This window comes from Oryza sativa, chromosome 9 (genome assembly GCF_034140825.1).
Source record: "Oryza sativa Japonica Group chromosome 9, ASM3414082v1".
NCBI classification, from domain to species: Eukaryota; Viridiplantae; Streptophyta; class Magnoliopsida; order Poales; family Poaceae; genus Oryza; species Oryza sativa.
In genome coordinates, this window is record NC_089043.1 from 13,552,374 (window position 1) to 13,577,662 (window position 25,289).

At 39.4% G+C, this 25,289-nt stretch overlaps 1 protein-coding gene and 1 pseudogene across 1 annotated transcript; both read left to right on the forward strand.

Annotated features, from left to right (window-relative positions):
- Positions 1-1,006: 1,006 nt before the first annotated feature.
- LOC107278122 (protein ACCELERATED CELL DEATH 6) lies at positions 1,007-12,155 on the forward strand. Its single transcript, XM_066303953.1, is given in 5 exon segments — positions 1,007-1,396; positions 1,398-1,784; positions 1,823-2,093; positions 10,558-11,192; positions 11,448-12,155. Coding segments are annotated over 5 exon segments (2,274 nt in total). The 5' UTR covers positions 1,007-1,123.
- A 9,985-nt stretch (positions 12,156-22,140) lies between these two features.
- On the forward strand, positions 22,141-23,563 carry LOC136351744 (uncharacterized; annotated as a pseudogene).
- The last annotated feature ends 1,726 nt before the right edge of the window (positions 23,564-25,289 follow it).

Genomic DNA, 25,289 nt, shown 5'->3' on the forward strand with positions numbered 1-25,289 from the left:
ATGCTGAGTCAGCTGTCACGTCGAATAAAACCGGAGTCAAAACCCCTAAGGGACCTAATTTGTACTGGTTTTGTAAGTTGAGGAATGTGTTGTATCTGATTTTACGGTTTAAGGATGATTTTGTAATTCGATGACAAGTTGAGGGACCTTCGGAACTTTTTCCATAAATCGGTTGGTCTCTTTTTTGATCCATGGGTGAGGGAAGCCGGCCTGCTGGCCGTACTAGGCTAGCTGACCAGATCACCAGATGTGGCCGGTCTACAAGGCTAGTGGCTCTTTCCGTGCATTTTCGCATGAGTTCCATCTGTAACTGCAAGATATTCTGAAAAAAAAACTCATGGAATTCATTAGAAATAGGCGAACTGATCAGGATAACGTGCATGTATTTAATATTTTGTTAAAACGTAGGTGGTATAATTTGGGTTTAATATCCACCTGAAAGGGCCTGTAAAATTTGACTTTCTCAGGAAGTTCTCTATAGGAACTGCCCATAATTTGGAGCTATACAATCTCAAGAGAAAAAAATCATAACTCATTCAATTTTTTCATTAAGACGAATAGTGAAATGTATTTTAAAAAATCAACGGCATCGTATATTAAAAAAAGGAGGGAGTAAAAAGGAGAAAGTTTATATAACATCTATTGTATTAGGCTTAGTGTGCTTAACTGTCTATGATATAAAATCAAGCCGGTTTTTGTATATTCTGAAAATGGATTAATTAGATATCTCATGGCAAATAAAAATTAAAGTATAGCGCGCCGGGACAACCCGAATAAACTACTCCCTCCGTTTCAAAATGTTTGACACCGTTGACTTTTTAGCACATGTTTGACCGTTCGTTTTATTCAAAAACTTTTGTGAAATATGTAAAATTATATGCCTACATAAAAATATATTTAATAATGAATCAAATGATAGGAAAAGAATTAATAATTACTTAAATTTTTTTGAATAATACGAACGATCAAATAAGTTTAAAAAATTCAACGGCGTTAAACATTTTGAAACGGAGGGGAGTAGCAGTGGTTAACCCCACACGCAAAAAGTGCTTTGGCTGCAAAGGAGGAAGAGAAAGAGTGTTGACCGGGGGAGAAGAGAGGAGAAGCCGGGAAGAGGGCCGGGATGGCGTCGAGCAACGGAGAGCAACCTCCAGAATCGCCGAAGGAAGCAAATGCTGCGCCTGTAGCAGCCAAGCTTGCCATGGCGTCAGGGCGCGATGGATGTGAGAGGCTCAAGGATCTGGTGAGTAGGGAAGACGATGCTACTACGATGGTTGTGGCCATGGCGACAAGCAAGAACGTGGACGACACAAGACGACCTCCCCCTCCCCGTGTAATTATGGATCCCCAGCTCCTCATGGCTGCACGGAATGGAGCTTGCCAGTCTCTTGAGAGCCTAGCTTCTCCTCGGCCATGAGGTGCGTTGTCAAACCTTGCCTGAATCCCATCTAATCATCTACTTGCCCGAACCAGATGAGGGAGCTCCGACCACAGATCCAATTGAAGATCAGGCTGAAGGAATCTCTGCGACTGATCAGCAAGCCTCTGGTGCTGTATATTCGCTCTCGCTCCTGGAGGGACTGACTCTTGACTCGGACCAGAACTCCGCGCTGCATGTGGTGGCAGCCTCCGGTGACAGCCAGGCGTATGTGGAGTGTGCGCGGATGGTGTACGACCAGGCGAGGCACCTACTCGGCGCGGCCAACAACAACGGCGACACGCCCCTGCACTGCGCCGCTGCAGCTGGGAACCACTCCTCGCGCTGGCTGCTGCTGCGCCTGCGCGTGACAGCAGCGGTGCAGCGAGGGTGGATGACCAGGAGCTCCTAGCAAGGAGGAAGAACAAGGTCGGTGAGACGGCTTTGCACGGGGCGGTCCGTGCTGGCCACAGCAAAGTGGTGGAGGTCCTCATGAAGGAGGATCCGGGACTGGCCGGCGTTGATCGGCACGACGGCACGTCACCGCTGTACCTTGCCGTTTCGTTGGGACGCTTCGAGATTGCGTGGGATCTGCTTGATATGAGCTCTAGGAAATTATCTTACTCCGGACCAGATGGTCAGAATGTCTTGCACGTCGCAGTACAACACCCCCAAGGTATGCGCCACATTACCGTACTCTCTTTGTTGCCCTTCCATTACATCAGTAATAACAAAATAATTATGTTTGTTTTAAAAGATCAATTAAATCCAACTCATTATATATTCAACAATGCACAGCACCGTTAAACAACCTGTAAATAAAGCTGTATCGAAAATTATGGTTTTGAGGATATCATCTAATTAAGATTGTTTGTATAAAAAGGAAGAGATTCGTGATCCCCCTATATATATACTGAGGCAAAGACTTTTTTTTTTAGTACAGATTAATTAATTTGGGTCTCTTACTCCTTTTATGATAATAACTCTATTTTTATCTTGGATTTGTATATACTTTTGGATATAAAGAGCATAGGTAGGAAGTAGACCTAATCGACTATCTCGTCAACATGTTTGGGTATGGGTTTGTTGCGATCTCTGTCATGCTCATCTGATTAGCTTTTCGGGAGTTTGGCTTAGTTGCTTTAGAGCATGTTTAAAGGTACGTAGAACTCGGTATGAGCTCTTACACGGTACATGTTTATTTAGACCATGTCCTTACGATAGTTGAAACCATTAACCTAAAAATTAATTTATTTTTATTTTCTTTTTTTCACCCACATCCAAGAAAGTTTCTATTATATATATATATATAGAGGCTATAAGAATTGTTATTTAGCCATTGTTAACCGTAACAATAATATTTATCTTTTCTCTTCTCTTCTTATCTCTTCCATGTCAGCAAACATTCCTAATATTTTGCATGTCCTTACCCCTCCTAGCAGGCGCAGGACATTCTATTTATACCCATAACTCCATCCAATCCTTGTAGGGTTTGTGGAGATAAACTTGGTATGTTTGATTTTGTACAAGTAGATGATCATCTTATTAGACCTGTTTTGAAGATTATATCCCTTTCATATACTCCCTCCTTCCCTAAATGTTTGACGCCATTGACTTTTTTAAACATGTTTGACCGTTCGTCTTATTCAAAAACTTTTGTAAAATATATAAAACTACATGTATACATAAAAATATATTTAACAATAAATTAAATAATAGGAAAAGCATTAATAATTACTTAGATTTTTTTAATAAGACGAACGGTCAAACATTTTTAAAAAAATCAACGGCGTCAAACATTTAGGAAAGGAGGGAGTAGTTCCCACCCACATGATTTGGTACCTTTCAATTCACCTTGGGATCCTGTCCGAAAGACAACGAAACAGCATCGCACCCCTCACCCCAGCTTTATCATTTGCAGGGAAGGAGGGATGTGTCACGGAGAGGGAGGGAGAAGAGGAGCAGGTAGCAGGTGGCTTGCCGCTCCTACCAGCCAACAACGGCATGCACCCCCGCCCCAAGCCTTAATTCCAGACTTGGTACCTTCGTACCAAGGTTTATACGTGTAGGTATCATCTGTGTTACCCTAGGTATTAGGCTTGATGTTGTGGGTGCCATCCGTGGATGGCATGGCGCACGACATACCTATAGACACAAGCCACATTGAGATCACGCCAGGAGGAAGCCATACATCTAGTCACGTATAACCTGCCAGATTGCTTCATCGAAATTAGTCTGTTGGGCTAGAATAGCTAGCATGCTCCGCATTTATGCTCGGTATGCTACATCTCAAAGCTATACATATAAACTGGATTAGATTTATTATCTTTCTCGGGAACCTAAATCAATACTTGTCCCGTTTCCTCTTAATCCCATCTTGCATATATCTTGGTATATATCAACCATACCCTATGTCCATAAAATAGCAGTCAGACATAACCCGCCGATAAACCGCATACTCTCTCCCTTTTAAAGTACTTATCATTCTAGATTTATCCTAGGTCATCGTACATTTTAATACTTTATTATCCATTTCTTTAAACTCATATAGTATGCTTTCATAATACATAATTCACATTCTCTTATCATTTCAAATTAGAAAGAACGACAAATATTTTTTAACGAAGAGAGTACAACCGGCTATTATGAAAGCATATACTTCCTTTGACATCTCGCCATATTTTTTTAACGAAGAGAGTACAACCGTTGATTTAATTGAACTGCAATGGGTCAACGGGGAACTGCATGAAGTAATTGTTCAATTCCACGTGCTCTTCCAACTATCTGCCCATGGAAAGACATCGTACTTCAGTACTTGCTTACGCCATACGCGTAGTTTGACTGCCTCAACGTCAATGAGTAAGGCCTGGTCTACTTTCCAAATTTTTTTCCCAAAATGTCACATCGAATTTTCGGACACATACATGGAGTATTAAAAATAGATAAAAATAAAAACTAATTATACAGTTTGCATGGCAATTGCGAGACGAATCTTTTGAGTCTAATTAGTCCATGATTAACCATAAGTACTACAGTAACTCACATGCGCTAATGACGGCTTAATTAGGCTCAAAAGATTTGTCTCGTGGTTTCCAGGCGAGTTATGAAATTAGTATTTTCATTCGTATGCGAAAACTCATTCCAACATTCGGTCAAACATCCGATGCGATACCAAAAAAATTTCTTTTCGCGAGGTAAACACACTCTAAACAGTGCAACTGGATCTAACCCGACAGCTTGATCGGTATAAATAAAATCTAAGGCAAAAATCAATGGTTGAAAAATTCATGTGATTACATGTACATAGTGAATTCAATTTAGGGGTAGTTTGGATATACATGACTAAACTTTAGTCCCTGTCACATCCGATGTTTGCACTAATTTAGTGTATTAAACATAAACTAATTACAAAACTAATTACACAGATTAAGGCTAATTTGCGAGACAAATCTATTAAGCCCAAGTAATCTATGATTAGCACATATTTACTGTAGCACTATACATTGTTAAATCATGTGTGTAATTAGTTTTGTAATTAATATATGTTTAATACTTTAAATTAGTTTCTAAACATTCGATACGATAGTGCCTTTAGTACGTGTATCCAAACTACACCTTGCCTTTTGGGCTTCCGTGGGCTTTGGTGTTTTCCTGCTGGCAATATCCCATCGCCAGTCACTGCCATCAGACACTACGAGCAGCACAGTCCGCCGCCAAAAGCTTAAGGAAGGGTGTGTTTAGATCTAGACGCGCAAAAGTTTTCGCGTGTCACCTTGGGTATTATATAGGATGTCGTATAGGGTGTATGAGCACTAATATAAAAACTAATTACAGCATCCGTTAGTAAACAGTGAGACGAATTTACTAAGCCTAATTAATCTGTCATTAGCACACGTTTACTGTAGCACTATATTGTCAAACCATGAAGTAATTGGGCTCAAAACATTCGTCTCACAAAGTAGTCTCAATTTGTGTAATTAGTTATTTTTTAGCCCATATTTAATACTTCATGCAGGCGTTCAAACGTTTGATGTAACAGTGTAAAATTTTGTGGTGGGATCTAAACAAGCCCAAAATGGTAGGAGGGCAAAGAATGAACAGTCAGCACAGGAAAACAACCAAAATTTTGACAAATTGACCCTTTAAGAAAACTTATTTTGAGATTGATCCATGCTAAAAACCAATTGAAAAATAAGCCATCGGCTGAGTGACATCGAGTTTGGCGCTGATATATAACATGTCAGCGCCGAGAAAGTTGACCCTAAGATCTAAAACTCTTTGCCGCTGACCCCACATACTAGCATTTAACAATATAATTTTTGCCTCTTGGTTGGAAGTTTGGTAGTGGTTTAATGGTTTAGTTGCTTGCATGGTATATGCAGGTCTTGTGTTTGATTCCCGTCGGCCGCATGTATAAGCCATTTTTGTCACTTTTTTCTCTCTTCTTTTTAATCTCTCAGTAGTTTGCTTTTAAAACAAACAGATGATTTTTATCTCTTTTTATTCTCTCAGTTGGCTTTTTAAATTCCTTCTTTTTTATTCTCTCAGTTGTTGGCTTTAAAAAAACAAATACTTTTTTATCTCTTCTTTTTTTATTCTCTCAGTTGGATTTTAAACAAAATAAATGCGACATTGATTATTCTCAGTTGTTTGCTTTTAGTAAAAAATAAATGCGACGCTAGTTCAAGAAAGCAGAAAGAGAACATACACTAATGAAACAATAAAGGAAAAAAATGCATAGCAGAGGATAGAACCCAAGATATCTTGCATGTCTCTCACCACTAGGCTACACTTGCATCACAGATTACTAAGTGTTGCTTCCATTTTTAACCGGTACATGAGGTCAGCGCCAAAGACTGGCGTTGATCCTCTGCCGCGTGGAATGCACCGCTAGCTCATTTCGGATCTTAGCACCAACATTTCCAACACTGAGACGTTATATATCAGCGCCAAACTCGATGGTGCTGAGCCGACGGCTCATTTTTGCAATTAGTTTTTAGCATGGATCAATCTCAAAATAAGTTTTCTTAAAGGGTCAATTTGTCAAAATTTCGGGAAAAACAATAGGTAGAACTCCTGCTCCATCCGCCCCTAAAAAACGAATATAGAGTCGGATGTGACATATCCTAATACTATGAATCTGGACAGATATATATCCAGATTCGTAATATTAGGATGTATCACATCCGGTAGTAGATTCGTTTTTTATGGGATGGAGTGAGTATATGATTAGGAGGTCCAACTCACTTAAGATAGAAACAGGAAGATTCGATGGGAGGATGGGGAATAGAACAGAAAACTATTAAATTTCTGTTGTCAACTTTTAGGCTAAAACCTAAAATGCCCTTGTTTATACCGGCAGTACATTACCACCATGTAATTTGTACCACAAAAGTCCTCTTTTTGAAATTGAAAAATCTGAAACGGGCCAAATTGAATGTGACGAAATATGAGCTGACGGCTAACTATATTAATTGTTGATTGGCTGACTGTTTGCTTCAGTAAAATGTCTATATATAAACCCCAAACTGTTTGTGTTGCTTAGCCCCCAAAGTAATAAACCAAGTATTTTTTATCTCGATGTATTGAAACCCCGGTTTACTTAACCCCAGGGTGGTTTTGCACGCTGGTTTCACCATGCTGCCAGTCAAGCAACCTCCAAGTGGTTAATGTGCCAATCAGCAACATGAGCTGATTAATAATATTCCTTCGTCGTCCTTGGCAAACTCAAGTTGAGTGGAAGAAATTGGACGGGGCTTCGAAGGAGACCGGGAGATAAATTAAGGTAGAGGTCTGGGGCACTATGTACAAAGTGGTTCAAGTCCTACGTGTCTTGACTGCTAGCGTGGACTGCCAGCATGGTGAAATTAGCGTGCAAAACTACCACAAGAGTTATGTTTCCATATGTAGATTTACCATTTTCCCCCCTATTATAGCGACACGGTATTATCTCCTTAATGAACCAATGGAAGGAAGAGTAGAAACACAATTAAACTAATGGAGTAGAAGCCTAGGAGGAAGTAGAAGACAAGTGAAACAGGCAACAACCTGTGGCACTGCTCATGCTGACATGCATGCTGCAGGCCACACAGCTGATAGGTTGCTTAATCATTTTTAAAAGAAGATGATAGGCTTAGTTTGTTTTTGAAACATGTTTCAAAAATAAAGTGTAAATTAAAAGCAAGATGTTTTTCTTTCTATAATTGATTGTTTAGGGGCTTTATTTTTTATAACAAATCTTAAAAACCATTATTGTTTAATAGACGTCTTTATTTGTACAGCCTTCGCCCTCTAATTGGTTCGTGTATATTTACATGTAAGCATCTAAGCACTCAAATTAAAATTATGTATTGGTTATGGTAATGGGTATTCTAGTTTAAGTGAAAGCTAAGAACTTATTTTCTAAGAATTTTCTAAGTTTTTCTATAGTTAGTTCACTTTGCTCCCTTTTATATTTTCTAGTTTCTTTATGCAATCTTATTTTAAGTTCATATTTTGTGAGATGACAAAATAGTGACAGCGTGTTACACCTTATATGTCAACCATTTTCGAAAAAAATGAATCAATTTTTGTATAAACATCTAAGACTAAAATATGTTCTCATTATTTATTGATTGATGGATTAGAATGATTCGAGACTATGTTAAATACACATACTTGTAGAATCCAATTCTATTGCACAGTGTAGGAGACAACCCATATAGGAAAATTTTTTGCAAGTATGCGAAGCTTCTCATAGCCTAGCAGGAACACGATTGGATGATCAAATATAACTATGAAAGCATCAATTTTTTTGGAATATGATTTTTGATGATTGTTTCCATGATTTAATTAATATTACGAATTATGTACTCGAAGCCAACCTCTCTACAAATAATTTGTTTAGCTAGACTACACTGGGCAATAATTAAGTACAATGAGATTATATAATCATACATATAATGCTTATAATGCCTATCCACTTGCCATAATTATCATTGTTTTCATGCTATATTAGTTAGAAACCATAGTTTATGATAATCTTTTAAAATAAATGGCTAATTTTATCAGGTTATGTCATTCGATTATTTATAACTAATTTGCAGTTAAAGAACCATATTAACACAACTAAATTAAATTGTTTGTATTTTTACATATGTAGATTCAAATTAGTGTTGTATATTTGCTAAGTAATATTTGAAACTATAAAATATGATTTGAATTTTTAAATGTTGTTATGGAATTTATAATTACATGTCAAATGTCATCTGCCACATTGTAGCTTGCACTAAAATATAGCCAACATAATTCATCAAAGTAAAATCACACCAAAATAAGTGATAATTACATAATTTGTTTTAGTCAAACGAATGATGAAAACATAGATCAAAAGTCAATAGTGTAAAAACTGGAGGTAATATAAATATTTTGTGGCAAAAAGAGCAGGGCCGGCTCTACATATTTTAGGGCCCTAGGCCAACTCCATGACATGGGCCCTTAGGCATACACTCTCTCTATATATACACATATGCACTTTGAATTTTTAAAGTATACTTTTAAAGCATTCATCCGCTAATCACGCTGAAAATAAATATTGATAATATCCTCTATATATGTTGCTAAAAATACCAAAAGAGCATTAAAATGGAATTACTACGGTTACCTTGAAATCTTGACTAAGGATCAAGCTCCAGGGACTTCATTAATAATACTTGACAAAAGATAAGATGACAGACATCCATTTGCTTCTCATAAAAAAATACTCCTTCGGACATTTCTTGATGCAAAATCATTAATGATGGTATCAAGATCAATATTGTCCAAGACATTTTTCTCAATGCAACACATAGCCAAGCCATTTAATCTTTCTTGTAACATGGTTGATCTCAAATAGTTTTTCAATAACTTTAATTTTGAGAAGCTTCTTTCAGCTGAGGCTACTATCACAGGCACAGTTAAAAGGATAAATGCTTTTTAGGTAACATTGCAAACCTAAACGTATAGATGAAACTGATCTTTAATTAGTATTTACTAGTTACTACTGACTGATTAATACTTTGCTAGTTCAATTCAATGGAGTATGGACAATATGGTTGCAGCACAGCAGTACGCAAGTACCTGTAAATTGAAACCTGCAGACACTCTGGAAGTAGGCAGATTCACATTGTGTCAGCGGTCGCCGGTCGGACGATGTCCAGGGCAAACAGTCGACAGACAAAGGCACAAAGCTGTGAAGGGCTGAATGCTGAAGGGATCGCCGGCGGCCCAGCGTGGGGTGAACTTGCAGAGGCGCCGTGGAGGGCGCAGGGCGATGGAGGCGGATTGGCGGAGACTGCCGCCGGTAGAGGAGAGGAGACGAGAAGACTGGAACTCGGACGGTCGCGTATGCCCGACGATTCGATCAGAAACTTGTATACATGTATATGGTATACCTAATACATACCTAGGTCTTCTGGGCCCCTACTTTTCCTGGGCCCTAGGCCATCGCACTTCTTGCCGTAGCCCAGAGCCGGCCCTGAAAAAGAGGAGATACAAGTGCACGTGAGGGAGAGAGGAGAGGGAGGGATTACATTCTGTTTATAATCTAATCTAATCTAATGGTCTAAAACAATGAGCCCACCAATTTAAATGAAAAAAATTGAGGGCTAGATGTTTCTAATCTATTAGAATGCCACTTGGTGGTTTAGAAGCGTTTACAGAAATGCCACATTGGCATGAGAACGCTTGTAGTATGTTTAATGGACTTGTTCAAGATAAAGTGGTATAATTCAAATATCATAAAATTTGGTGTTATATATGAAAAATGTCATGTTTAAGAGTGCCATATGTTAATTTTGGCAGTGCAGTTGGATGCTGAAAGCCGACAGAGAGAAAATTAAATCAAAGATGACCTTTTGTTAGGGATCGATGTGGAAGAACATGACTGTATTACTGTAATAGAAGTTTATTAAATAATCTTAACATCTTAGAGATATTTCATTCTAGAGATCTTATGTCTCCAGTTGGTTGTAGGTAGATTGGACGTCCAGTATTTCTATGCTAACATGGCCCTCCGCTATTGCAAGGAACCCTAGGAAGATTGATTAATTTAGTTTTCTAAATTTGATTTTGGTTCCATTTGCCCTTTGGGCTTGCTTAACTGATGGTATCACCTGCTGCAGCACTGTCTGTACTGTTAGAGAAGTGCAAGAATGTCGAGGTCAATGTACAGCAAGAAGACCAACAAAGGAGTATTCCTCTTCTCTTGTACCTCACTAGTCAAAGTGACAAAAATGGGAGCACTCCTCTTCACTTTGCTGCATCGTTGAAAACTAGTATTGAAGGTTTCACATCGAGATTATGTGAACATTTTCGCCCGAAACAAAGCCCAACAACATTGCTTCTTGGACTCAATGAATCTGCTATATATCAGCCAGACAACAGAGGATCATATCCTATACTTGTTGCTGCCTCCAATGGGATACTCAAGGTTGTCATAACCTTGCTCAAAAGGTATCCAGATTGTGCCACTTTGCGTGACATCCAAGGAAGAACTTTCTTCCATGTTGCCGTGGAGAAGAAGCGGCGTAATATCGTTGCATATGTGTGTGAAAGGCCAGGATTTTCTCCTATCTTGAATATGCAGGACAGCCATGGGGATACTGCTCTACACCTTGCTGTCAAAGCCGGTGTTTTTTCAATTTTCAGCTCGTTGTTCCGGAATAGGTAGGTTTGCCTGAATTTATCAAATGAGGATGGTTTGACACCTCGTGATCTTTCGTGGATTATGATACCTGCGAGGTTGTACTCTAAAAAGGTAATCGTTCTCTGCCTTTTCTGACCATAATTATCCCATATAATACACTACAGAGGCCGAGTTTAGTTCCAAACTTATTCTTTAAACTTCCAGCTTTTCCATCACATCGAAACTTTCCTACATACACAAACTTTCAACTTTTCCGTCACATCGTTCCAATTTCAATCAAACTTCCAATTTTAGCGTGAACTAAACACACCTAGAGTTGATGATACTATACCTATTTAACTAGGCTACCACATGTTAATCTTTCAGAACCCACGATATATGATAAGTCAACTATTAGCACTTTCTGGAGGTACTGTTGGTTACAGTCGCCAGGACCACTTCTTCGAAAAATACAGCAAGAAAAGAGACGAAGTAATCGATTCAAACGATATGACAAGTGCGGCACAGGTTCTCGGCATTTCTTCAGCGCTTATAGCAACCGTGACATTTGCAGCTGCATTCACGTTGCCTGGAGGTTACAGAGCAGATGACCACACTGATGGTGGTACACCAACACTTGCTGGGAGCTACCCTTTTGACGCGTTCATTATCTCGAACAGCCTAGCATTCATTTGCTCTTTGCTAGCTACCGTGAGTCTGCTCTACTCTGGGATACAATCGAGGGACATCTCCATCCGGCGCAGGTACTACGCGTTCTCTATGCTCTTGATGCAGAGTTCAACTACGAGCTTCACTGTTGCCTTCGCCATGGGAATGTACCTGGTGCTAGCTCCTGTTACTCTTAATGCAGCAGTGTCTGTCTGCATCATAGCATTTGTTTCTCTGCTACCTGGAAATATGGAAATCGGGGTATCCCTAGCTATCGCAAACACATTGAGGATTAGATTGGGAATTTGGGCAGCGATGTCCCAAGCAAGGCCAGTTCTCCTGTTCACGTGGAAAAGAGTTTGGTCCTGCATAATTATCTTTGGATTGCCTGGATTGATGAAGATTCATAGAACCAAAATGGCTTGATTGGCGTGTCACCTTTTTTTCTGCATTGATGTACTTTCTTAATATATCCTTTATTCGGAGTGTTAGAAGTACATTTACACAACATCGTGTATGACAGCTTTGCTGTTACCCCTCTGCATTTTAACGTAGAATATACCTACGATCTTAGGCAGAAGATGAAAGAGGGGAATTCAGAGTGTGGCAAATAAGTTACAGTGTATTTACTACTCCATATATACTGTAAGTTTTCATAAATGTGTGACTGAAACTTTTTTATGTTCCACTGTTTTGAATGAAAAACAAATGTTTATAATATTATCTAATCAAGATTTTTTTTTCATTTTATTGGCCAGCCAGCTAATTATTATTTATGTGCTTGATATCACGTTCCTCCAATCGTTTGATGATAGAAATTTGCTCCAATTTAACAAAAAGTACCAAATCATTTTCGATCGTTGGATCTAACAATGCCCATCCTGCCCAGCTAAATCCAACGATCCAGTATCGTGAGGTACTAGTACCTCGAGGTACTTTTTGCAAGACCAGAGCAAATCTCTTATTGCTAATCATGAGACCTGTATGTCCGGACTAATATAATTAAGGGTTAATTGGATACATGCCATTATAATTTTTGCGATATGCATGACAACACAATATATGATAGTTAAGGGCATGTACAACAATAACTATAATGAATTAATGATATGCATGACAATACAATATTTATTATTACTAGCTTGGATGAGAGAGGGGGAATAGAGAAGGATGGCTTAGTCACAACACATATATGAGAAAGTAGAGAAGAGTAGTGGTATGGAATGACATTTTGTCTCTTGGGCATATCCTTTTGTAAATAGGAAATTTTAAGTAGTTTGGTGCGAATAATATTCTAGTTAGTGCATTGTGTTAGAGTTGAACATGCCCTCAAGTCTTGTTTCAAATGGAATGATTTCTATTGCTGCACAATCAAAGTGTGTTGATTGTTATTTTGCGATGAACAATTGGTATATGAGATTATTGATTTTGATATTGGGAGATTATTGGCAAAGTGGTTTTGGAGATGATTGAATTTTTAGGTGATGAACAGGAGATTGCTGACAGTGTGGACTGGTCAGACCGGGCAGTGGTTGCCGGTCACATCGGCTGTACGTGTGCAGTCAGACCAGCCAGCCCGCGGTCTGACCAGGCCACATTGTGTTAATTTCGGTTTTAGGTTGTTTCTTTGGATATCTAGTGGATAAATCATGTTTATGACTTCTAGATGGATACTTTGCGTATGTAATACTGTTGTGTGCTAACAATGAGTTAAGTTGGAGAGAGCTTGTGCTTGGATATGGTTTCTTTGTTGATGCATGTGTAGGTGAGTCTTGATGCCTTGGGAGAGCGTTGCCGGTGATGGATGATGAGTCAACTTGGGAGAAGATGACATCCGAATGATCAGGATATCATGCGGGATGCTAGGCTAAAAATCAATAAATGTGCGTATGGGATGCAGAGTTGAATTTGGAGGGAGACCGAATTCGGTACAATTACAGTTTGTAAGTTTGTTTCTTGTACGGGAAGGTTTCCTTCGGGATTAGGAGTTATTGTATAAGGTTGGTTAATTCGATGCTTTAGGCTACCTACCTAGGGTATGAATAGTGAGGGAGGCCTCCCGGTATCGTTTTTGAGAGAGTTGAGTTTAGAGAAAAGTTAGGGTTTAGAGTTTCATTGAGATTTTTGTGAGGAGTGTTGTTGTTGCATTTTGAAAACACAGAGAGAAGTAATAAATTTTCAATCTATTTCGAGAGATCTTCGATTTGTATTTGCTCGGGTTCTGCGGTCCAACCGGCGGGACACATGCCATCAGACTGGCAGGAATACGATGGTCAGACCGGTGGCAACGACAGGTGACAGCGGTGTGTTAGGCGGTCAGACCGAAGCTACTACACTGCTCAGACCGAAGGTCATCGAGCGGTCGGTTCGGCGCATCTACTCTAGTCGAACCGATCGCCATCGAATTGATACAACTTTTAATTCCGCCAAAAGTTTTGCTTTTTAGTACTACAACCATTCACCTCCTTTGGTTGGCTTGGTATTTACTGTTCAATCCTACAAGTGGTATCGGAACCTTGTTTTTTCCATTAGATTTTTATCGATCTAGAGTTTTAGCCATGGCTAACATGCTTACAACTAAGCCACATGTTTTCGATGGATTGGATTTTCCTTATTGGTGTGAAAAGACGATGGAATCTTACATTATGGCTCAAGATTACGATATTTGGAAAAATCTTGCTAATGCTGATGAGATTCCTGATCAAATTAATATTGTTGCTTTAAAGATTGAGTTTGAATATAATTGTAAAGCATGTAATATTTTTCTCAGTGGAATTTCTCGTTTTGACTTTGGTTGTGTTTCTCATCCTCAAACTACTCGTGAGATTTGGATTGTTTTACCTAACTTTCATCAAGGTACTTCAAATATCAAGGAACTTCATAAAGATCTTTTCAAAAATGATTACATAAAATTTGCGATGAAACCTGGTGAGACTTTGGATGATTATCTTGCTAGATTTAACAAAGTTTTGAGTAATCTTAAATCTATTGATACATCTTATGATACTAATTACTCACAATATGAGGTTTCTCGTTACTTTTTAAATGGCCTTGATATTTCTATTTGGTAGATGAAAGTTATATCTATTCAGGAGTCTATTGATATGTCTACTTTGATTTTAGATTCACTTTACACTAAACTTAAAACCCATGAGAGGAATATTCTTTTTTGTAAAGTTGACTTTAAATCTAGTGTTTTGGTTTCTCCTTCGACTTCCTTGGATATTGGTGCTTCTTCGTCAAATTCTACCGCTCTTGCTTCTATAAATGTCATATCCGATGATCAACACGAGCAACTCGAGGAGGACTTGGCTTTGGCTATTGTTGGTATTTATTACGAGCACAAAATAATCTACAGGCGCACATATACCGTTGTAGCTTTCACCCAACAGTATTCCAGGGTATTGTATCCACAGGAAACGTGTGTGAACAATCTAATAACAGAATTCATCCAATGACAACAATTAAATAGTAGGCCAAAGATAGAGATGATTCCTATGGGTTAATTATCTAAATTAAGTTTAGGTAAAACTCTATCAATCGCTTTCGGCACAGGTTTACCCCTAGTCTACCAAGGAGACTCTGGCCTACAACTCTATGTTGTACTTGAACATGGAGGATTACAAAGGATGGACAGGGTTATCACCACCTGCTGTCTACCTCTACAACCCGTGTAGCACACAGCAAATAAAGGTAACCTCTAGCTTAGACATCATGTCCACGCTATTAATTACTACCCTAATCTCGGATCCACATAGAAGATTAAGGTACTCTACCTAAGAGTGATGAACCCGTAATGATGAGAATATATCTTGCATAAATAATAAAAGTAAATACCAAGGAGATCACAAATACTTATCATCTCCAGCCCTCCTCCGGAACACCCCTGGATGAATGTCGACATCTCCGGTGCTCCTCCGAACCACCCCCTCCCCCGAGAGAACTTCGACATTTGACACACTCCTTTCAGAGCTTCCCCACACTCCCTTCCAATATTCTAATTCTACTAGAGAGTAGCCTAAATGTATAAGTGAGTTGTACTCCACTTGTTGTGTTGTGCCTTGAGAGTGAAATGGAGAACTCATTTTATAAGACAACTATGACGGTTACTAGGGCGATAACCATCCACAACCATCATTGGGAGAGCATCGTAGTCCCCCACGTGGCAGCAGATGGCGAGGGGAGCCGATGTCAGTTCAGCTGAACTAGGAGTTCGATCGACCCTTGGATCTAACATCTTCAGTCGCGTAGACCTGAATGCACTCCTAGGGTCGGTGGGAACCTCCCTACCAAAGTTGGGCCTAAGAGGCCACAATGGTGGTTCGATCGAACTCCTAGATAGGTTGTTTTCAGCCGCACTGGTCTAAATGGCCTCCTGGGGTCGGTGGGAACCTCCCTGCCAAGGTTGAGCCCGAAAGGCCACAACAGTGGTTTGGCTGAACCATTTTTGGCCCTTCTCGGCCACCCCTTTTGTCAGGTCACTGTCCAGTGGGCCCCCATGACAGTGCACGAGGGTTTTGCTACGGTTTGTGGGCCCTCCAAATCCATGTACTCGCGTCTGATTAGCCGGAGGTTTGTTTTATTGCATGGCGGATGGTTTTCGTCCATAATTCACCTACATACAAATATTCAGCAAGACTTGTGAAAATGGTCAGTAATAACCACTATCTCTAAGTTTGATATTCCATTTTATATTCTTTCATTTGTTTTTATGCGTGCATTGATTATTGGATTTGCTACTTAAGGACCGTCAACAACACCTCACACTTATCCTTTACTCATCTTTGAGTAAAGCTCATGGATATAAAAAATAGAGCAAGGACTTCCTGATCTCCTATTTCCTGTACTCTCTCCTCTTTTTCTACAGTTTGTATGTTTGCTGCTGTGGGAGGGAGATTCACTTCACACGCAGTAGGATGGATGCGTGCGTGCATGTGCAATGCATGTGAAAGAGCATGTAGCCTAGTGATTGCAGTGACCTGAGTAGCGGTCGTGAGTTCAAATCTTCATAGGCTAAGTTTCTAATTTAAAAATGTTGTATATATCGGTCGTATTTGAACATAAAGACCGATAAAAAAAATTACTCTTCTCTAAAAAAATAAAAAAAGTAATGCTTAGGCAAGCGGGGTGGGGGGTGAGTGCCTGTTTGGTTGATGCCCTCGTTAGCATGCCGGAGAAATTTGCATGCGTGATAGGCATATAAGATGCGGATAAATTGCCTGGCCAGGCAGCCTGACACCTTGCTTGTTTGGTTGTGCACCTCTGCCTGGGAGGAAAAAAAACATGATTAGGATCTAGATTGGATCTGCTAACTCACATACTAGTTGAATGACAAATCTTGGCTTTTTACCGCCCCTCCAAAGAATTCAACGTAATACCCAGTTTTTTTTTAACAACTTGCATACATCAATAAGAAAAAAAGAACAGAAAAACACATGAAAAAATTAATCCCCAAATCCACGCATCTATCATAACCTTCAACGATTCCTCCCAGCTAGTTGCCAATTGATTCAATGAAACAAACCGTTGAAGCCTTCAGTGTCTTGCATCCGGCGTGGGCGTGTGGCTTTAGCGCATGCTTCTGTGAAATCATTGTCATGATTAATATTTGTGATGAACAATTGGCTATTCAAATGATTTAATCAAAGAATTGGTTTGAGAGTTTGTGTGAATGTTGGTATGAGTGCGTGTGACTAATGTGGGTCAGGTTGTGATATCTGTGTCCAGAAACGGTTGTTTTGTCTGATTGTGTGCAGGTGACTTGAGGTCAGCCCTAGTCAATGGTGAGGACCGGGACTATGCTCAGGGAGGAGCAGAGGTCTATTGCGGTCGGGATACCATGTGAGAAGGTGACTAGAGTCTGGACTCTTGGAGGTCAACTTTGGTCAACGGTGGGGATCGGGACTAGACTCAAGGAGGAGTTGAGGTCCAGACAGTCAAGGATACCGGGTGACGAAGTTGGATACAAGATGGCATACGGTGGATAGACATCGTGTGGGAGAGATCTTCGCAATGGGCTTCATGAGGTATGCGTGCAAGTGCCGGTATTCGCGAAGGGAATTGTAAAGTTGGAGTAGTATATGGTGCTACAGTACACGAGGTACTGTAGCATGCAGGTATGCATGCATGTACGGTGCTGTGCATGTATGTGTGATCGATACATGCATGGTGAAGCATGTATGTGTGCATGAATGGTTGGCCGAGCAGCAGGAGAGCGGCTCGGTGGGCCTCGGTGGCTGTTGGCGGCATGCCAAGTCGGCCCAGGAGAAGCAAGGGCCCAGCTGGCAGCGAGTCGGAGACGGTCACGCGTGGACGTCAGCTTGGGAGCGAATCCGTTTTAGATTTCTGGTGCGGCCGGTTGTTTGCTGCACGTTTGGAAATTGTAAAACGTATGGAAACTGAAGGATGGAGTCCTATTGTGTATAGGAGTTCTACACCTACTTTGAGTAGGGGATTTTTGTGGTATAAATAGAGAGGGAGCGTGAGGTTTCCTGTATCGCTTTAGAGAGCAATAGAGTTGAGTTTTGGTTTTGGGTTTCGAGTTTAGTCGAAATTTTTGTAAGGAGTGCTGTTGTTGCAGTTTGTAAACACAGAGAGAAGTAATAAAGTCGTCATCCACTTTAAGAGTTCTTAGATTTGTGTTTCACCGGGTTTCGGCGGTCTAACCGGCAACTCACCGGTGGTCAGACCGGCGGCATTGCGGCGGTCAGACCGGCGGGAGCGAGGCGGTCAGACCGGCGGCGGCGACAGGTGCGGCAAGCGACTTCGGCGGTCAGACCGGAGATTCAACACCGGTCAGACCGGCGGCATCCACTTGGTCAGACCGGCAGATCAATCTCGGTCAGACCGACTTCCGTCAATTTCGAGGGTAACTTTTATTTCCGCTAAAAGTTTTCGATTTTTGGGTATACCATCCATTCACCCCCCCCCCCTCTGGTTGGCTTAGTTCTTGTGGTTCGATCCTACAAGTGGTATCAGAGCCTTGTTTTCTTCTTTGGATTTTTATTGATCTAGAGTTTTTGCCATGGCTAGTCCCTCTAGGTTTTCAACTAAGCCTCATGTTTTCGATGGAACGGATTTTTCTCATTGGTGTAGTAGGATGCAATCTTACATTATGGCTGAAGATTATGATATTTGGAGAAAAGTTTCTCATGCTTATGTGATTCCTGAAGCTATTAATACTGCTGCTGAAAAAACTGCTTTTGAACAAAATTGCAAAGCTCGCAACATTCTTTTGAGCGGTATTTCTCGTTCGGATTATGATCGTGTTGCTCATCTTCAAACTGCTCATGAGATTTGGGTTGCTTTGAGTAATTTTCATCAAGGAACAAATAACATTAAAGAGCTTCGTCGAGATCTTTTTAAAAAGGAGTACATTAAATTTGAGATGAAACCTGGAGAAGCTTTTGATGACTATCTTTATAGGTTTAATAAAATTTTGAGTGATCTTAGATCTGTTGATTCTTCTTATGATGCTAATTATCCACAATCTGAGATTTCTCGTCACTTTTTGAATGGTCTCGACATATCTATTTGGGAGATGAAAGTTACATCTATTCAGGAGTCTGTTAACATGTCTACTTTAACTTTGGATTCACTTTATACAAAATTGAAAACACATGAGATGAATGTTCTTTCTCGAAAAGTTGATTCTAAGTCGAATGCTTTGATTTCTTCTTCTTCCTCTTTGGATGTTGATGCTTCTTCATCTAAGTCGTCTTTTCTTGCTGTTTTTAATGCCACATCCGATGATCAACTCGAACAAATCGAGGAGGAGGATTTGGCTTTAGTTGCTAACAGAATTGCTCGAGCTATGAATAATGCCAGGAACAGGAAAAGAGGTGGTCCAAATCGTTGCTTTGAGTGTGGTTCAATTGATCATCTTCGTTCGCATTGTCCTAAGCTTGGGAGAGGCAAAAGAGAAGACAAAGATGGTGAGAAGACCAACAACAATAAGTCCAACAACAACAAGTCAAAGGGTTCATACCAAGGGAGGAAGATGGAGAATCTTAGGAAGGCTTTTCAACAAGTTTGCGCCGCCTTCGAGCCACTAAGTGATGTAGATGGTGAAAGTGGAGATGATGATAAGGGAAATAACGTCTCCGATGTTTGCTTCATGGCGCGTGGTGAATCTGACATAGAGTATGAAGATAATGAGGTGAATGCTTTTGAGGAAGCTATTAATATTTTGAGTGCAAAAAATAAAAAGTGTGAGAAGATGTATAAAAAACAGGAATTTATCATTGAATCTCTTAAATCTGAAATTGATAGGTTAAAATCTCTTATTCCTAATGATGATGATTGCGAAAATTGTGAGATTTTAATGAATGAGATTTCAAAAATTAGAGATGTTAATGCTGCACATGATTTGAAAAATAGATCTTCTCTTGCTTGTAGTTTTGCTTTGCACACACGCACTTTGGATGAGTTGTTTTTAACTAAAAAGTTGTTGCAAAAATATCAAATTGCTTTTCATGCTAGTTTGATGTTTAACATGATTTCTGCTAAAAAGTTAAAACAACCTCATGATGTTTTGGATTGCTCAACATGTAATTTGAATAAGTTGAAATTGAAAGATGCTTTAGGTCGTGTTGAGTACATGGAAGATGTTGTGAAAAACAATGAAGTGCTTTCTTGCCCTAAATGTCGTAAAAACAAAGGTGTCATGATAGATTGTGAAAATTGTGCTAATTTGGAAAAAGTGGTTTCTTATTTGAAAAATTTTTGCTAAGGTTTTCTGATTGTAAAAAGAACCTCAACATGATTTTGGATCAATCAAAGGTTAGTACACATAACCATGGTTTAGGTTTTAATCCTTATGCTCATAATTCTAGACATCCTCCTGTTGTGTTAGGTGCTGATGCTACAAGTGGTGAGATTTTGGTTAAACCTGATACTAACAAAACTGTGTTTAAATCTGCTGGTATCATGTCTACTATGAGTGCATCTTCTTCAAAATCCAATGTTGTGCATGTAAAATCTCCTGTTGTTGCTCATGTTGCTAAATCTACTAGTGCTACCAATGTGTCTAATCATCGTGAAAATTATACTTGTTCTTTTTGTGGCAAAGATGGAGATATTGTTGGTTTTTGTTTCAGATTAGCTCATAAACAGAAAAAGGAGAGAGAGATTGCTTTTGCAAAATCAAAGTGGCAAAAATCTGGTTTTCCCTCGAGGAAACCGATCAGACCGCAGTGGGTCCCGCGGTCAGACCGGCTGAACAGCCTCGGTCAGACCGACCACCGGTCAGACCGGTGGTGAAGCCTCGGTTAGACCGGCCCCCAGTCAGACCGGCCACTGTACCTCGGTCAGACCGGCCTCGGAGGAATTTTTCTGAAAATTCTAAAATTGATTTTGCACATGGATATATGCCTATTGAATCTTCTGGTCGTGTGTCTCAGTACTGGATTCCTAAATTTTTATTATCATCTAACCCCAGTACTGAGGCTTCGACTTCTGCTTGTGTGTAGGCTTTGGTGGCAAGGAGAACGTGTAGATCATGGATTCCGGTTGTTCGCGGCACATGACCGGTGATAAAAATTGGCTCTCCTCCCTAAAGAAGGCATCTAAGACTGAATCGATTATCTTTGGCGATGCTGCTACAAGTGCCGTTCTCGCTACAGGTATGGTTAAGGTAAATGAAAAATTTGAATTGAAGAATGTAGCTTTGGTTGAGGACTTAAAGTACAATTTACTTTCAGTTTCACAAATTGTTGATGAAAATTTTGAAGTTCACTTTAAGAAAACTGGAAGTAAAGTTTTTGATTCTTGTGGTGATTCTGTGTTGAATATTTCTCGCTATGGAAGAGTGTTTAAAGCTGATTTTGAAAATCCTGTTTCACCTGTGATAACATGTTTGGTTGTTAAGTTTGATAAAGATGTGATGTTTTGGCATCGTAGACTTGGACATGTTGGTTTTGATCATCTCACTAGGTTAAGTGGTTTGGATCTTGTTCGTGGTTTGCCTAAACTTAAGAAAGATCTTGATTTGGTTTGTACACCGTGTCGTCATGCTAAGATGGTTTCTACTTCACATGCTCCTATTGTTTCTGTGATGACGGATGCACCGGGACAACTATTACATATGGACACTATTGGTCCGGATAGAGTGCAATCTGTTGGAGGAAAGTGGTATGTGTTGGTTATAGTTGATGATTTTTCTCGATATTCTTGGGTTTTCTTTATAGCAACTAAGGATGAAGCTTTTCAACACTTTTGTGGTTTGTTTCTTCGATTGGATCTTGAATTTCCTGGTTCTTTGAAAAGAATTCGAAATGATAATGGTGGAGAGTTTAAAAATGCTTCTTTTGAACAATTTTGCAACGAAAGAGGCCTTGAACATGAATTTTCTTCTCCTCGTGTTCCTCAACAAAACGGTGTTGTTGAAAGAAAAAATTGTGTTTTGGTTGAGATGGCTAGAACGATGTTGGATGAATATAAAACTCCTAGAAAATTTTAGGCTGAGGCAATTAACACTGCTTGTTATATTTCAAATCGGGTTTTCCTGAGATCTAAACTTGGAAAAACTTCTTATGAACTTCAATTTGGACATCAACCCAAAGTTTCACATTTGCGTGTTTTTGGTTACAAGTGCTTTGTCTTGAAATCTGGAAATTTGGATTATTTTGAGGCACGTTCTACTGATGGATTGTTTCTTGGTTACCCCGCACACACTCGTGGCTATCGTGTACTTATTTTGGGGACTAACAAAATTGTTGAGACTTGCGAAGTTTCTTTTGATGAGGCTAGTCCAGGTACTAGACTCGATATTGCAGGTACACTGTCACAGGTTCAGGGGGAGGATGGTCGTATTTTTGAAGATGAGAGCGACGACGACTACGACGACGAGGTTGGCTCGGCCGGTCAGACCGGGCGCCAGGCCGGTCAGACCGCCGGCACACCTCCGGTCAGACCGGCTCATGAGGAGCGGTTAGACCGGCCAGGGTCGTCGGGTTCCGGTACTGTTGATGCTGATCGAGATAGACCTCCAGAGATTACTACTTCGACTAGTACTGATACAGAACGTGGATCAACTTCAGAAGTGGCTACTCCTTTGCACATTTAACGACGACATCCACCGGAACAAATTATTGGTAATATAGGTGAGCGGACTACAAGGTCTAAGGTAACGACTCATGATGTTTGTGCAAATTCCGCATTTGTTGCTTCTTTTGAACCCAAAGATGTGTCACATGCATTAACTGATGAATCGTGGATTAACGCCATGCATGAAGAACTTGAAAATTTTGAGAGAAACAAAGTTTGGACTTTAGTTGAACCACCTTCTGGACATAATATTATTGGAACCAAGTAGGTTTTCAAAAATAAACAAAATGAGGATGGTTTGATTGTGAGAAATAAAGCTAGACTTGTTGCTCAAGGTTTTACTCTAGTTGAGGGTTTGGATTTTGATGAAATTTTTGCTCCTGTTGCTAGAATTGAGGCAATTAGACTTTTGTTGGCTTTTACTGCTTCAAAAGGTTTTAAATTGTATCAAATGGATGTGAAAAGTGCTTTTCTAAATGGTTTTATACAGGAGGAAGTTTATGTCAAATAACCACCAGGTTTTGAAAATCCTGATTTTCCCAATCATGTTTTTAAATTGTCTAAAGCTTTGTATGGTTTGAAACAAGGTCATAGGACATGGTATGATAGGCTTAAGAACTTTTTGCTTGCGAAAGGTTTTACAATGGGAAAAGTTGACAAAACGCTTTTTGTTCTTAAGCATGGTGATAATCAACTTTTCGTTCAGATTTATGTGGATGATATCATCTTTGGTTGTTTGACTCATGCTTTGGTTGTAGATTTTGCTGAGACTATGCGCAGGGAATTAGAGATGAGCATGATGGGTGAGTTATCGTACTTTTTGGGATTGCAAATTAAGCAAACACCTCAAGGTACTTTTGTGCATCAAACGAAGTATACGAAGGATCTTTTGAGACGGTTCAAGATGGAGAATTGCAAGCCAATTTCAACACCAATTGGTTCTACAGCTGTGTTGGATCCTGATGAAGATGGTGAAGCTATTGATCAAAAGGAGTATAGAAGTATGATTGGTTCTTTGTTGTATCTAACTGCTTCTAGGCCAGACATACAATTTGCTGTGTGCTTGTGTGCGCGCTTTCAAGCTTCTCCTCGTGCTTCACATCGTCAAGCGATCAAGCGAATAATGAGGTATTTGAATCATACACTTGAGTTTGGAATTTGGTATTCTACTTCATCTTCTATATGCTTAAGTGGATATTCCGATGCTAATTTTGGAGGTTGTAGAATTGATAGGAAAAGTACTAGTGGAACATGTCATTTTCTTGGTACATCATTGATTGCATGGTCTTCTAGGAAACAATCTAGTGTTGCTCAATCAACTGCTGAATCTGAATATGTTGCTGCTGCTAGTTGTTGTTCACAGATTCTTTGGCTTTTATCTACTTTGAAAGATTATGGTCTTACTTTTGAGAAAATACCTCTCTTTTGTGATAATACTAGTGCTATCAATATTGCTAAGAATCCTGTTCAACACTCACGCACAAAGCACATTAATATTCGTTTTCACTTTTTGAGGGATCATGTTGAGAAGGGAGATGTTGAATTGCAGTTTTTGGACAGAAAGTTGCAAATTGCTGATATTTTCACTAAACCTTTGGATTCTAATCGCTTTGCTTTTCTTCGTGGTGAATTGGAAATAATTCATCCTTTTGGCATGGTTTGACAGGGAGTTTGTACCTCATGGTTTTATCAAGCAACAATATGACAATGAGAAAAATTAAGAAAAGAGAGCTTTATTTATGCATATGGTATTTTCTTGTGCATGCTACCAATACTTTGAAGGTTTATTTATCTCTAGCATAGCTTGTATGTATTCTAGTCTTTTCATGAGATTTAGATTTTGCTTTTAAGGGATGATGCATGACATCTAAATTCTACTTGAATTAAGAAAATATGCAATGTTGATGCTAGCATATGGTTTGTTTTATAAATGCTCTATATATATGCTTTATTGACTTGTTATTCCTCAAATAGCTTTAATTGCTCATTGTGAAATAGAGAATAAAAATATGAAAAAAATGAATACCGAATCCTTGGAAACAGTCTTGACGACGAGGACGTATTCGATGTGAGCAAAATAATGGGTGCCGAATCCCTGGAAACAGTCTTGACGACAGGCACGTACCCGGAATAAAAAGAGAAAAAATATGAGCAAAAAGGCTCAAGATAAGAAAAGTTCAAAAATTCTCTTGGTTATTTTGTGCTCAAGGTTATTTGAGAAAGAGTGATAAATGCAATAGGTATATGTGTTTAGTGTTTATTCTTCAACCTATGTGCTTGTTAAGATGTTGCATTATAAATCGTCTGAAATCATGAATTTTTGATTGTTGATTCAAGCTTAATTGTAAAATGTTTGGTTCATGGTTATACTTTAATGCAATGCATGCTTGTTATATTATATATGGGTTTATCTTCTTTTTATTGCAACACATGACTTGATATGCTATATGTATGCTAATCTCTTGAATATTAATGAACATAATTCCTATGCTTGATGAAATCATTGTCAAAAGG